Source organism: Esox lucius, chromosome 20 (genome assembly GCF_011004845.1).
Source record: "Esox lucius isolate fEsoLuc1 chromosome 20, fEsoLuc1.pri, whole genome shotgun sequence".
NCBI classification, from domain to species: Eukaryota; Metazoa; Chordata; class Actinopteri; order Esociformes; family Esocidae; genus Esox; species Esox lucius.
Genome location: NC_047588.1, coordinates 7,802,133 through 7,818,700, shown reverse-complemented (window position 1 = coordinate 7,818,700; position 16,568 = coordinate 7,802,133). Strand labels below are relative to the sequence as shown.

General features: G+C 40.5%; 1 protein-coding gene across 1 annotated transcript; it reads left to right on the top strand.

Annotated features, from left to right (window-relative positions):
- The first annotated feature begins 8,502 nt into the window (after positions 1-8,502).
- Positions 8,503-10,023, top strand: LOC105028374. Its single transcript, XM_010901074.4, has 3 exons — positions 8,503-8,607; positions 8,693-8,751; positions 8,857-10,023. Exons 1-3 carry the CDS (start codon positions 8,579-8,581, stop codon positions 9,552-9,554), a joined length of 786 nt encoding a protein of 261 aa, XP_010899376.2. The 5' UTR covers positions 8,503-8,578; the 3' UTR covers positions 9,555-10,023.
- The last annotated feature ends 6,545 nt before the right edge of the window (positions 10,024-16,568 follow it).

The window sequence follows — 16,568 nt, the reverse complement described above, 5'->3', positions numbered from 1 at the left end:
TGTGACACTCATCTAAATATAATTCACTTTGACACATATTACTTCCCATTGAATGCAATGTACTAACATAATTGTCTAGTGAAAGTAATGCTATGTTTAATTTTTCAAAAACCTGCTCGGAATCTTTTAAGGATTATGGACTGGAAGAGACCTGGATTAGATTGTTTCTGATTTTGTGAAAGTAATGTAACATGCAACAGCAATATATCAAAGGGCCTAGTAGTCCTGGACTTTTTAAACAGATTGCATAAGCTTGGTATACCTTTTTAGCCAGTAGTTTTGAGAGTAGTGCTGAAACACCAGACACCGCTAACTGAAGTAAGACAGTAATTCTGCTAATAAAGTACATATAAATAACATATATGCACATGTAGTCACCAAAGTACAGTACAGTCTTTCAACTAACTATTTGTGTTGTCATTTTGACAAATTATGAGTTAATTTGAGTTGTTACATGGCCTGATATTGGCCATTCACCATCTTCTTAGCCAGCCGTAACATAATATTAGTAGACCAACTTTGCGCTTGCTGTGCATCTTGGAAATTATTCAGTTACACTTTTCTTAGATGGCAGCAAAGAACACAATAAACCCTTGTTTATTCATCATTATTAGTTTATCTGCCTATAACGGCTTGGGTTTAATGCCCTCTGTATGAACCAGCCATAACTAATTATTTCCTGAATGCAAAGTTCCATCGGGGAGGGTGGGAGTAGGTGCTATTCTGCAGACATGGAATTCACCAGCATCTAAACGAGGCCTGACAGGTGACAGCATCCCTGCTGCCCCCAGCTCACAGCTCAGCAAAGCAAGCCATGAGGGGGGCATTTGTTTTGGTATATCATGGCAGATTTTTGACGACAGGTTTTCTTTCTTAATTGGGACAGCATTTAAAGAAGTTATCACATTGTCACTGTTAATTATGGCTGCGTGTTAGGTCTCTTTGCTGTGTCTCAACACTGTGCTTCACCTTAAAGGGACATATGGGGGTTTTGGCATAGGCCATTATCTACTTTCCCAGAGTGAAATGGCTTTTTGGATACCATTTGTATGTCCCTGCATGCAGTTAAAAAGCATCTGTTTCATTATCAAAATATTGTGCAATTTCCGAGTAGAGTTAGCTTAATGTCTTTGGTGACAGCTCATATCCAGCCTTTCAACTTACAAAACTATCTCTTCTTGACTTCATACTCGACACAGAGATATACGTACAAATGGTATCCACAAGTTCATCTGACTCTGGAGAAGTACATAAAGGGCATCCTTTAACCAATTAAGTAATTTCGCAAGTACAGGGATGATGACAGATTGCGCCACAATCAGTCATTGTTCCATCGGCTCAGAGACCAACAGGTTGGCAAATAAATAGGACTTTCGAATTAATTGTTGTTCTAGATACTTCCAGCCCAATATCTTGCTTTTCACTTTAATGAATGTTGCTTGAGCCCAGGATGAATTGGATGACTTGGCAATGCAGAGACAAAATCGATTCTTCTCTCTCAAATCTACCCACACACATACACACACACTTCTCTCTCACATTAACTTCTCTTGCTCTCTAATATTAATACTTTTTTAATGTTCTTCTCTTATTCTCTCTCTATTCCCCTCCCTCCTTTCTCTCTCACTCACTCTGCTTATTGAGATGCTGTAGGCCATATTCAGCACTAGAACCTTGAGAAGCCAGGTGGTCTTGTGATCACACCTGCAGATAGCACAGCTAGTGAGCGGAGGAGCTGGAAGAACGGGAAGAAGGAAGATGTGAAGACGAGTTCAAGATTCAGACTGTCCTGAAACCAATGGTAATAATTATAAAAAAGTCACTGGTCAGAAAGATCATGGAGCTGCAAAGGACAGTCAGGGCCGAGGTATTCTATACCAAAAGCAATCTTTTTTGTGCCTCTTCGAGCAGGAAATACTGTATTTATTCTGAATTCGTAACGCGTCTTTTTGAGTGCTGTCGAGTGATAAGCCTGTTATGGGCAAGAAGGCCACGTCTGAGGCCCACACCGTCTTAAAACATGATACCTTTTCACAGAGGACCCCCATGCTGAACCTACATGTATAGTCATAATATAAAACCTGGTGCCATATAAAACCCCTAAAGATATTTACACAGTTATCAAAATGCAGAGACGAAGTAAGCCTACACATAACACAGACTTTTGTTGAAGCAGACTAAAAAAATAAACAAAGAAAAAATGTATAGTGGAATAACGCCATGAGCCACATTCTCGTTTTGCCACTAGGTGTTATAGGAATGATGACAGAATAACTATATCAGTCTATGTAACTGAACCCCAATATAGCACCCCAGTCATATTTGTCAGTTTCTTTGGTAACTTATATGTAACATTATTATATATGTTACCAAAAAAATATGACTGGACTGCAAAAGCCCCCATGGATAGAAAGCAAAAGTTTACTGTAAATATATATAATAAAATTGGATAAAAGCAAGCTTATGCCAACAGGTCAAAAGATGGTCAGAACATCTTCCATTTAAGATCTCCCTAGACAAATGGATCTAACTGAGCACTGACGTTTTGAAACAAGGTAATACTTGTAGATGCTGAATTGACTAAGAATAACATTTTAACTACCTACAAATCCGAACCTTAAACTTTACCCTAAACCTTTTTCTAAACCTAACCCTAACCTTACCAAGCAGTTACATATCATCAGATATTGCCACCGATTTTCCTTTGGCACTGTGATAATGTCAATCTGAAAAAATCACTTTAGAATCATAATCACATTATACATAACACCCTCCATAGAGTTGTGCTCATAAGTTTGCATACCCTGGCAGAAATTGTGAAATGTTGGCATTGATTTGATAAATATGACTGATCATGCAAAAGAACTGTCTTTTATTAAAGGATAGTGATCATATGAAGCCATTTATTATCACATAATTGTTTGGCTCCTTTTTAAATCATAATGACAGATATCACACAAATGGCCCTGATCAAAAGTTTACATATCCTTGAATCCTTGAAGGTGACACATACTGGTGAAAATGGCAATTAAAGGTGAATTTCCCACTGCTGTGGCTTTTTAAATTGCAATTAGTGTCTTTGTATACAGTGGGGAGAACAAGTATTTGATACACTGCCGATTTTGCAGGTTTTCCTACCTACAAAGCATGTAGAGCTCTGTCATTTTTATCATAGGTACACTTCAACTGTGAGAGACGGAATCTAAAACAAAAATCCAGAAAATCACATTGTATGATTTTTTAATAATGAATTAGCAGTTTATTGCATGACATACGTATTTGATCACCTACCAACCAGTAAGAATTAAATGCCTTGAGTGTTGGCACTCACGTTGTTATAAAGGCATCCATTTTATTAAGTCATCCATGTTTTTAAATCTTGTTTATCCATTGTGGTTTGGTCAAAGAGGCTGAAGCAAGCCGCTGAAGAAAAAAATAACTGTATGTGTGTGCACATACAGTGGGGAGAACAAGTATTTGATACACTGCCGATATTGCAGGTTTTCCTATACTTACAAATGTAGAGGACTGTCATTTTTATCATAGGTACACTTCAACAAAAATCCAGAAAATAACATTTTATGATTTTTAAATAATGAATTAGCATTTTATTGCATGACATAAGTATTTGATCACCTACCAACCAGTAAGAATTCTGGCTCTCACAGACCTGTTAGTTTTTCTTTAAGAAGCCCTCCTGTTCTCCACTCATTACCTGTATAAAAGACACCTGTTTGAAATCGTTACCTGTATAAAAGACACCTGTCCACACACTCAATCAAACAGACTCCAACCTCTCCACAATGGCCAAGACCAGAGAGATGTGTAAGGACATCAGGGATAAAATTGTAGACCTGCACAAGGCTGGGATGGGCTACAGGACAATAGGCAAGCAGCTTGGTGAGAAGGCAACAACTGTTGGTGCAATTATTAGAAAATGGAAGAAGTTCAAGATGACTGTCAATCTCCCTCGGTCTGGGGCTCCATGCAAGATCTCACCTCGTGGGGCATCAATGATCATGAGGAAGGTGAGGGATCAGCCCAGAACTACACGACAGGACCTGGTCAATGACCTGAAGAGAGCTGGGACCACAGTCTCAAAGAAAACCATTAGTAACACACTACACCGTCATGGATTAAAATCCTGCAGCGCACGCAAGGTCCCCCTGCTCAAGCCAACACATGTCCAGGCCTGTCTGAAGTTTGCCATCTGGATGATCCAGAGGAGGAATGGGAGAAGGTCATGTGGTCTGATGAGACAAAAATAGAGCTTTTTGATCTAAGGTCCACTCGCCGTGTTTGGAGGAAGAAGAAGGATGAGTACAACCCCAAGAACACCATCCCAACCATGAAGCCTGGAGGTGGAAACATCATTCTTTGGGGATGCTTTTCTGCAAAGGGGACAGGACGACTGTACCGTATTTAGGGGAGGATGGATGGGACCATGTGTCGTGAGATCTTGGCCAACAACCTCCTTCCCTTAGTAAGAGCATTAAAGATGGGTCGTGGCTGGGTCTTCCAGCATGACAACGACCCGAAACACACAGCCAGGGCAACTAAGGAGTGGCTCCGTAAGAAGCATCTCAAGGTCCTGGAGTGGCCTAGCCAGTCTCCAAACCTGAACCTGATAGAAAATCTTTGGAGGGACTTCAAAGTCTGTATTGCCCAGCGACAGCCCTGAAACCTGAAGGATCTGGAGAAGGTCTGTATGGAGGAGTGGGCCAAAATCCCTGCTGCAGTGTGTGCAAACCTGGTCAAGAACTACAGGAAACGTATGATCTCTGTAAATGCAAACAAAGGTTTCCGTACCAAATATTAAGTTCTGCTTTTCTGATGTATCAAATACTTATGTCATGCAATAAAATGCAAATTAATTACTTAAATATCATAGAATGTGATTTTTTTAGAATGTGATTTTCATGCTTTGGAAGTGGAAAAATCTGCAAAATCAGCAGTGTATCAAATACTTGTTCACCCCACTGTATATAGTCAATGAGTTTGTTAGCTCCCAAGTGGATGCACTGAGTAGGCTAGATGCTGAGCCATGGGAAGCAGAAAATAACTGTCAAAAGATGTGCGTAATAAGGTAATGGAACTTTATAAAGATGGAAAAGGATATAAAAAGATATCCAAAGCCTTACAAATGCCAGTCAGTACTGTTCAATCACTTATTAAGAAGTGGAAAATTCAGGGATCTCTAGATACCAAGACAAGGTCAGGTAGACCAAGAAAGATATCAGCCAAAACTTCCAGAAGAATTGTTCGGGATACAAAGAAAAACCCACAGGTAACCTCAGGCGAAATACAGTCTACTCTGGAAAAAGACTGTGTGGTTGTTTCAATGAGCACAATACGACAAAACTTGAACAGAAATGAGCTGCATGGTCAAGTTGCAAGAAAGTAGCCTTTACTGTGCCAATGCCACAAAAAAGCCTGGTTACAATATGCCCGACCACACCTTGACAAGCCTCACATCTGGCACTCTGTAATTTGGAGTGACGAGACCGAAATAGAGCTTTATGGTCACAACCATAAGCGCCATGTTTGGAGAGGGGTCAACAAGGCCTATAGCGAACAATACATGTTATTTTGGGTGTGTCTGAGCTCTAAAGGCACAGGGAATCTTTTGAAAATTGATGGCAAGATGAATGCAGCATGTTATCAAAAAATACTGGCAAACAATTTGCATTTGCACTCTAAGTTTCAGAGGCTTAGAGGTTTGTCCTTGACATTCAGTTTAACCCAGACTCACTGGTGATAACCCTGGACGTTTCAGAGGCTTAGAGGTTTTTCCTTGACATTCAGTTTAACCCAGACTCACTGGTGATAACCCTGGACGTTTTAGAGGCTTGGAGGTTTGTCCTTGACATTCAGTTTAACCCAGACTCACTGGTGATAACCCTGGACGTTTTAGAGGCTTGGAGGTTTGTCCTTGACATTCAGTTTAACCCAGACTCACTGGTGATAACCCTGGACGTTTCAGAGCCTTGGAGGTTTGTCTTTGACATTCTGTTTAACCCAGACCCTCTGGTGATAACCCTGGACGTTTCAGAGGCTTGGAGGTTTGCAGCAGGGTAAGAGGGGGTGGACACTTCCCTTCATTTTAACCCAATTCTAACTTCTCCAAATAAGAAAGTCTTGAAATGTTCCTATGCAGTCTAATTGTTTTAGCCATTATTCTAAAATAAAGGGGATTTGTGGTCCTAACCAATACACAAACACACACCACTACAAACGACATTCCCAGGCAAATATTGTTTACTGATTCAAGGATTGGGGCTTAAGAGGGCAACATTGAGCAATTAAATCTACACAGTAAACACTCATAATTGGATTGTGTGCTTATGGGCTTTGATGTGTTTCAATCCTTGGAGGACCGCATAATATTAGGCCTAATTGATTTTGATACATATTTACATGGCTTTTGGAATATTTGCCAAAAAACAAACCTCTGGTGGAGATTTTCTAATGATGCGTAATTGTGAGGTTGGGGTTTGGTGCCATACAGTCCAGTAACAGGCCATGACTGTTTCATTTCAGCAATAGATGCAGTCGTTTGTCGTCTGGTGGTTAACCAGAGGTGAGTGAGTGAGTTTCTTCCAGGGCCAGTCTTGTGGAGGTGACATCGAGGTTATGGCTACCCATAAATTGGTCCATGGGGACACAGGTGCAAGATAGAGGTCAAGGGGGCCAGAATGAGGGGACCATTCTCACCTCACAGGAGAAATCAGCCCTCCAAATCTGACCCTTTACCCCCAATGGACTCAGCCAAGCTCTGGCAGGAGTGTCGGTGAAATAGGCCCCCTCCACACCTCCACTAGGGATATAATCATGTTAACACTGTCCAACAATGTCAGGCAGGAGGGAAAGAAAGAAAAGCAGACTGAAGGTAAACAGGAGCCATTTAACTCTTTTAGTTTCAGAGCTTCTCACAATGTTACTTAGATTCAATGTTACTGAGTTCCTGCTCTTGGAAATTTTTTTTGTAACAAGTAAATTTAACAAGTAACATCATTTTTTTATTTACACAGAGTAATGAAGCTAAAGTCAAGCTCCCCTTTGACAGCATAAATTCAAGCTATCCTTATGACAGTGTAAAGTCAAACTCCCCTCATGACAGTGTAAAGTCAAACTCCCCTTATGACAGTGTAAAGTCAAGCTCCTCTTATTACAGTGAAACATCAAGCTTTCCTTATGAGAATGTAAGGTCATGCTTCCCTTATGACAGAGTAAGGTCAACATCCCCTTATGACAGTGTAAAGTCCAGCTTCCCTTATGCCTGTGCTTTCTGGTTAGAATGGAATAATACATCCTTTCTCCCACCATTTGGCTACATTACCTCCCACAGTAACATGTCATCCAGAAGACAGGTCAGATCCATGGCATAGCAGATATTCACATAAACTTTCATTTGAATTCCATTCTTTGCTGTGCCACCTTTCAAATAATGGTGGGCCCTATTAATTACTATAGTATGGGTTCGGGGTAAAGGTGAACATGCAATTACAGAATTAAATCAAGCTGCCGTTTAGCTTGTCAGACCTGACAGAAATAATTTGGGTGAATTATTAAATGTCTCCGCTGGTCTCCTTTGCTTTATCATAAGACCTCCCCAAACTGTGTGTCACAGCATTGGTCTTTTCAATTAAATAAGATGATACATGATAGTTTTCATATGAGCTTTTATTTGTGGCTTTATACTGGTTATACCTATTTGATAAAATATTCTTATTCCTCTTTCTTTACTGACATGATGTTAATTACTATTGTTTGGTAATCAGCCATTTATTTTGTCTGACCATTAGTATTTATAAATTGCACATTATGTTAATTTTGTATTTTTCTTCCAGTTTATTTAATCACAATATGCAAATTACTGCATCTACAAAAGGTACTGCCATTGAATTAGAAATGAAAATAGTATTTAATCATTATGGTACTACCACAGGTAGTTTAAGGATACATTTGTCATGGTAACACAACTAATGGGAGAAATGTTAAGATTTAGGAAATTTTTACAAAGTGAGTTTGCTTAGATTTTGATCTAATTTTTATTGCTTTTGTTATGATCAAATCTGGGCCCATATTCATATTATTAGTTGTGAAAGTCAATTGATCCTCAATCAGCATTCTCTGAAACAAGAATAAGTCTGCAATAATAATTTTTACTGGAAGGCTTCTATCCTCGATTTTTGTTCACTCCACCTGAAATTAAGTTAATTCATGCCTTGCAGCTTGTTAAACCACCACACGATGCTGAAAGGAGCTTTCCATGTTGTAATGAACCAATCTAACTAATGGTTCTGTAAATCCAATGTTTGAGTTTGGGCTGCACAGATACGTTCACATTGGCAGCCAAATTCTTTTGACGAATCACATCAGTTATTTCTTTTTCAGAGCTGATTTGTTTGATCAAAAAATATGAATTGGCCTGCCTTTTTTTTTACACAGTCAATGACAACCAGCTGTTCCCAATTAAGACAAGCAAGGTTTGGTCTCAGACAGAATATCTAAGGCACATGTTGAGGTGCTTGAATCATTTGGTCATCAGGTAGTTTGTGTCCAAAGTGCTGCAACAATGCTTCTAGCGCTGCCTATACTTTTAAGGTGTTTTAGGAAGTTGGTCTCTTTACAAATGAATATCAATTACATTATATGTAATTGTAAAAAATAGCTTTGCTTTCTCTTGCAGTGTCTTTTCTGTTGGCAGTGTGTCTGCTGGAGGTTCCTGGTGTGCAAAAACAGCAAGAGGTATTTTGAATGTTTAAAAATAATGAACTAAATTGTTTTGTCTGTGATATCACAGCAGAATGATCTTACGTCGTTGTTTGTCTTGTTACTGTCTTTCCACTTAAGCCAGAGCAGCCGCCATGGGCTTGGTCCTTCCGAAGACCCCGTTTATTCCCTATGGTCTTCCATCAACGCAACACGGAAGTCATGATCCCAAAAGAACCCACTATGAAAATAAAAATGACTTCAGAGAGGCTGAGCTTGGCTCTCCTAGTGACTGGGCTTATGGTCAAGTCTTTACCAGAGGTGTCCAGTCCAAACCATCTACACTAAACCATCGTGCCTCTGAACCCCAACAAGTGGACTCTCTTGGAAATTATGCCCCCAGTTACCGAGGGAAATATGTTAGCAGCCACGTGCCTGACTTTGAGCGGCTCAATTCTTCCCCTGAACTAGAAGCAATGGTTCTTGGTTCGTCTGAGGAAGGGAATAGTCAGGATAACTATATTCCCAACTTATTGGCTTATAGACGTGACCCTGTTGTATTTCAACATGTCTCCAGCAGACCAAAAAAATCCTGGGGTGTGCATTCACGTCCCTGGGGCAGAGGACCTTTCCCTTATGGACAGGGCCTTCTCCCAGTCCAAAGGCTGTCGTCCCCCCATGGCCCTGGACACGGTAAGAGCCTTGTTTCTAGATCCCCTCCGCCATCAAGTGAGCGTTTCCGCAGCGTTGGAGCAAGAGGTTCTGCTGACGGAAAGATTTGGACCCCAGGCCCCGTTTATTCTCCGTTCCTTGTTCAAAGGGCTGACTATGAAGCGTGAAGAGTGACAGGATTTGGTTTTGGATTTGAATAATGAACAAACTGTACTTAGCAAACCAGAGCTTTCGAGGAGCCTAACATGCCAGCGGGTAGCAAATCAATGTTCCTATTTAGTGTTAAGATTTTGTGTAATCCATTCCATTCATTAAGTGTTGTGAATCATTACTTGAAGGTCCTGCCCCCCCAACAAGAATGGACGCTACACTGTCCAAATGAAGTAAAGGTGTTCACTAGACAGACTGCAGTTCATGGACTGCATCTTAAGGTTCACTATACAACATTTATTGTATTTTTATTTGAGGAAACTCAATATCCTGCAGTATGAGCATGTATTATTCTGTCTACCTGACTGCAGGTCACTATAAATAGACTAAATAAAATGTTATTTAAAATACAGAACTTGCTTGATGTTCAACTTTTGATCCCTGGAAGTGATTGTCCCTGTAAAACCCTATTAAATCTTGAGATAAAACAATGGAATAGAGTCTCAATCAGAGGTTGTCTCTAAATAAACGTGACACCTACACTTCATTAACCTCAAGTTTATTTGCTGTAGGACTCCCATAATATTCGGTCAAATGTGTCCAACTGCTCCAACTAATGGCTCTCAGGCTTGATGTTCCCAGAGTGCCATCTACTGGTCAAAGCAGTTAATTACTGAGTCATACCAATCCAGAATTGTACTGCGCATCCAACAGATTACCCCTGGCAAATCCCATAATCTCTTCCGCATTACCAAAAGGGTATAATGATTTCACGTAGAGTTTTTGTCAATGGCTCCGTATTTGTTTGACTTAACAGTTGAACAAAGCCACACCTTCGTTTGCCTTGTGGGCTGTTGTTAGGATTTCAAGAGGTTTGGATTGACTGCATGCCAGGCCTGCTATGTTTCTTGTCTTGGAATGCAAAAGCCCCCATGGATAAAATGCAAGAGTTTACTATAAATTGACATAGTCATGTTCCTGCCTAATTGCCACAGTAGCCATAATATAGGATGTTGCACATGGCATCCTAAATGTCTATTCTTTTTTTGTAATGTGTTATCTATATAAGAACCATCTCTGCAGTAGAAGACAATGTGGAAGTACATCTTAAGCACAATCTATCAAAGCAGAAGGCACTCGGTTACTATGCAACTAGCCAGCAATCTTCTAAAAGCATAAATTCCAAAAGAAACGACCACTAGGTTGTCAAACGGATGTACATTTATCTGAACCAACAATTTCTTCATGTACTGTTCGTATTACAAATGTTGCAATTATCATTTTCTGGTGACATTGATTTGCTGAATAAACCAAAAACTGAAATCTGTCTTCTGTAGATATTTATCTTGTGTTAGTTGACAAATTTACTTTAAAAACAAAAATCAACCATATACATTGTTATTTATGGATGTCTCAACAAAACAGTTTTGGTCAAGACAGACTTGACCAACATTTTCCTATTCTAAATAATGACACTACATTGTTGACAGTTTTCTGCCACAGACTATTCAATGCCACAGGTCATTTTTAAGAAGATCTTTTTTTATGACTTCAATTATTAATATTCAGTTAGCTTTAAAGGGTAAATTACACATAAATCAATCTTAGCCACTTGTCAGACCAACATATGTTATATATCTGTTGAGATAAATTCTGCTGGCTATATGTTTAGTAGATCCAGGATGACATCCAGAACAATATACAGTATGCACATTTCTTCCTGCCATTTTGAATGGAGAGCAGGCATGAAAGCCTCAACTGAACAAATTGAATGTGCCATCAGTGTGATTAATTAAAGCAAGGCTTCCCTTCCCTTTGCCTTCGGTGGAAGGACCTGACAAGTCACTCACATCTTTCATCTCTCCCTGAAAGGCAGTTTGAGGAGTCAGAGAGAGACGGATAAGGTTATACTGAACGCTCCATAAATCAATCTTACGCGCAGAAAGAGAGCCAGCTATGAACATTCATCCAGAACTTAAATAGGAAAGTTAGTGACAGAACAAAGTAAAGCAATTAACTGGGATTTTAAGGGAGCGGTGTGCAGATGACTGTGGCCATACATCATGTGTCAGACGAATGGTACGCGGCCAAGCGCGGAACGGTAAGGGCCTCGACATCCATGATGCACATTGGCTCAGTAGTAGACGCAGGGAGAGGATTCACCTGGTTCTCAGAGTTACAGTTCCTTATCTCAATCTCCTGTGCCGTTAGCCAGCCCCTTACTGCTACAGCTAGCACGACAGACCACATTGTTTACTGCTAGGTTTCTAGCCATTAAGATGTCCATGTAGCCAAGTACTGTACTTCCCAGAAGTGTCGTCTCCACCAAACATAGTTTTTTTCAGACAAAACGCAATGCATGATAGCACTCTAGATTATGTTTTTCGTCTACTTTTTCATGTACAGAATAAAAATCCAAAGACCTGTGTTTCCGTTGCATTTGTAACTAATGTGTCAAATAGCAGACTGGTCTTGGCAGCTGCATTCACACAGCTCACAAACGCAGTGTGGGTAAACTAGTGTAGACAAGCCTTCACGATGAATACTGTGGGTGGAAACAAGGTTTATGATAGTTATTTTGATGGACGATTGTTCAATGAATGTTTGCATTTATTGTCATTCAAAACATGATCTTGTCAAATTTCTCTACCCGATCTAGTGTAATCAATAATTAACGTGGGTTCATACCTCAAACGTTCTCTCCTTGAAGTGTGACATGCTACACGGTCGCTGTTTTTCGAAACTCGTAATGATATTAGTGATCATAGTAAATGTTATTATACAGCACCACCAGAATCCATCTGTTCCTCTCGATCAATGGACTAATGACCCAGTTTACTTGTACAACAGGGAGAGACTACTTTAACTGTGCATGCAAAACATTGAGGCTGCCGGAGCCAACCTCTGCCTAACCTGGGGTAAGGCTAATTAAGCCCAGTTCTCTACTAATACGGTGACTCGCTCTGACACGCCACGTGAGTCAGACACTGTCACGCTCCACCGGAGGGTCGTGTGTGTGTGTGTGTGTGTGTGTGTGTGTGTGTGTGTGTGTGTGTGTGTGTGTGTGTGTGTGTGTGCGTGCGTGCGTGCGTGCGTGCGTGCGTGTGTGCGTGCGTGCGTGCGTGTGTGTGCGTGCGTGCGTGCGCGCATGTGCCTGTGTTTTCAAAGAGGTGACAGGCTCTCTGAGCCCTCAGGTCAAGCACCTCTCGGCCCCATTACAGGGGTAAGTAAAGGACATCGTTATAGACAGAGCTTATTATGTAAAGGATGTGAATTTGTTGCAGGCATGTGAGCAGAGACAACCTAAGAGATGGAGGGCGCTTCCCAAATGAGCTGCTCATCTCTATATAGTGAAATATTTTTGACCAAATTCTGTATATTAGGGTTTCTCTCTAGGTAAAGCGATTTAGTCTCAGTTGAGACCCCGAGATGGAGAAAAGCTGTGTTGAGATGAACACAAATCAAGATAGTCCCTGATTTCTTCAAACATTCCTGTGTGTTTTTTTGCTGAAAGTTTGAAATTGTTTGTACATTGTAATCCGGTTTATATTGTAATCAGTTTTACATCAGAATCGGTCATTGTTGCTGTTGTTTGTTCGGGAAGCCTTCTCTAACGTGTGAACGTGCCCTGTCCTCACTGGATCCAGTTAACAAACCCTCAAACACCTCTTCAAAAGTAATTATCTTCCTAACACGCAATTCTAGGAGGCACTGTGTGGTTAATAAGACTGTGGTTTTCACCCCGCCCCCCCCCCACCACACCTCACCTCGTCCCATCTCTTCTCTCCTTTTCCTCCTGGTTTCTGTGAGCCCACTAGGCTGCCAGCTCCGCTGACCTGTGGTAAGGGGGAAATCAATAGTCAATTCCATTTTGTGGCCAGCGTGTGACAGGTACTAGATAGGAGTGGATGGGGTGCATGTAAGGAGCAGGAGCGTGAGTCTGAGCCTGTCTGACCCTCCCTTTCTGCCGTCCTCCGCCTTTCTATCCCCAAGCTTTTCAGAGACAGCTATCAAGTGCATGAAGCCACAATCCTATTTCCTCAAACTACTGCCACAAAAACACTACTCCAGCCAAGCCTTAGTGGCTGGGGGTGTTGATGTCAGACAAGCGAGTCACATATTGTAGCTGTTGTATAGAGAAAATGGGTAGCTAGAACTGTGAGAAGAGCAACAAATGTGGACGGATTTGTCCATGATTTGTACCATGTCAATTTTTAAGATGTATGATCTATAATAACACCAATATAATGGAGTCCAGAGTTTGTCAATGTTCTACAAGTTTTTTTTCTGTTGACAGATAGATATGGAAATGCGAAGGATCCACTAATGGACTCCTTCAAGTGTCTACTAAAGACTCATCTCGTCAGCATGGTCTATGATTAAGTACAGTCTGGCCCAGGGGTGTGAAGGTGAATGCAAAGGCTTGATACTGTCCACCCTTGCTGTCTTGCCAGGTGGGCTCTCATCTCCACTGGGATGCACTCCCTCCAATGCCATTCAGGGGTGGAGTCACTGGTTTGCTGTCGTCTCTCCATTGTGCCCCTCGAGCAACTGGAGTGAACTCTGCTGTCAATAATCGGCCCTCATTCAGGTTGGTTGCGGTTGGTTGGTGTCCCTTTGGCTGATGCTTGCCAGTGTGGGTGGCTTGACTTCCGGCCTGTTGGGCCCTGTCCTTTTAGGGCGTTTTTCCTAGCCACTGTGCTTCAACGCTGTTTTTGCTTGCTCCTTGAGGTTTTAGGCTGGGTGTTTTGTAAAAGCACCATGTGAAAACTGCTGATGTAAATAGGGCTTTATATATACACATTTGATTGATTGATTCTCGTATGCCCAAGAGAGGAAAACTTGGCCATGGCTGTTATTTCAATGGAAAAGGGACCTTGAAAGGAAATTGTGCGAAAGGTTTGTCTACATTTCTAATTTTGTTCTCGGTAAATTTGCATAAGAAGGTAAAAGGGTGAGACTGTAAAATACAGTGCATACACAGGAATCCCAATCATGCGAGGACACTTCATCATCAGCCTGTGTTCACTTAGTGTCCCAAGCAAATTTCCCTGCTCACTGAGAAGTGGTGTAAAGCCCAGTAGATTGAGAGGTCGGCGTTCATTACCATGGATTAGAAAAAAGATCAAGCAAAATAAGTAAACTGCGCAACAATCAGCTAATACATTTTTAATTAGTGTCTATTTCTCTTTTCTCCAATTTTTTACATGAAGACTTCGTTATGCGTTCCTATTCTATCTCTGGTACCCTCTGATTAACAGTTTTGTTTTGGTTTGTGTAGGAGCGCAAGGATACTGTGGTTGAACGAAAAGTTGAGTGGATGAATTTCAGCGTCTAAAAGTGACCCCTCTGACACAAAATCATTTTACGATTTAATAAGCTAATAAACGTGACGTGGAGAGTGGCTTTGAGTGCCCTTGAGGGTCAAGGAAGAGTTTCCAATCACCTTTATGAGCTGTTTAGTCTTCATGTTATTTATTTTTTTGTCAGGGGTGATATGTGGGCATATGTGGGGGAACAAATTCTGAGAAGTTCTTTGAAAATCGTAAAGAATTATTTACTCCTGTGATGGCTTTAAAGAACCAACCTGTTCTTCTCCTCTTTATTATCTTTTCCTTCATGCCATCAAATGTTACGGTGTCAATAATTCCTGTTATTTTTTACGGTACGGAACAGGCTACTGGTGGCAGTGAAGGAACGGTAATAAAAACAAGTGCTGAACTGTGTATTTGTGCCAACACAAAAAAAGGGAGTTGTTGGTCAGTGTTGAGGGTGAAATGTGTAACAATTTTCACCAAATGGCTGCTTATATCAGGGAGGGGTTCTTTAACCTCTAACGGCAACCAGTTTTCCTGATGAGAGAATTCTAAATAAAACTCAGAAGTTGTCTCCTACAACAAGGTTTTCAAATTCATTTTCACAGAACACAAACCAAAGGGCTCACCAATACACTAAGAGGTTATTTGCACATCTGGAAAGTTTATTTACTGCTGTGAATCAATGTCCCCTCTTCACCATTTCATCCTCTTATGCAATGGCAAACTTACTCTTCCAGTTCCTGTCATTTTGCAATATTGTACTGGCCAAAAATAAGATTTACTTCCATCTCCTTTGGGATTCTAACCTCTTGGTTTTATATTACCAGAATTCTCTGCAAAGCAATCAGGGTTTTTGGAATGGAAAATCCTTTGGAAAAAGTTGAGCCGTAAAACGTTACAAGTACTCTATGCCTTTAGAGGTACACTCACATGTTAGGAACTCTTAGCATGGGGGATGATTTACATTTTAAACCTTTTTTGATCATTTATAATGCGTAAAATGAGCACCTCGTCAGACTGTGTATTACTTAGAAGATGCATTGAAATTGCAATAAAAAAGCTAGCTGCAGTTTCTGTGAGATCAAATTTTTTTACTGAATGTAATCCGGTAATTGTTTATTATAGAATATCCAACAATGGCAAAGTTCTCAAAACAAAAGAATACAACAATCTAGTAATTGATTTTCATATCTCTAGATTCATATCTCTAGATTACGTAATTATTGGTCTTTTCATTTCATCGTCTGAGCCCTTGAATGGTTGAGTTGTGTAAGTCCCGTATGTACCTGGGAATGCTTTTTGGTCGAGTGAGCAGCGTAAGCAGTGTGATGAGGAGGCCTTGATTGTGAAATTGACATCACAAAAAATATACTAATAATTATTCACAGTAATTCATTGACCTCTGTTAAAATTAAAATAACACACAAAAGTTGGAATAGCTTGACATGTTTTGAAGGGGGACATTGACACCTGATGCCTTGTGATCCTCCACATATGAACACCTTTACAATATGACTAATATGATTGTTCTAATTCCCATGTTCATTGGTAACAGTAACAACAAGCTTCTGACGAAACTACTCAATATTGACTTTCTGGGTTTCCGAGATTGCTTTTTTAAATTTATCTCCAGACATTTGATGTGACTTCCTTTTTTTTCTGCTGTTACGGGCCCCACCACCCTAGATCATGTGATCTTTCCAGGAGATGGTG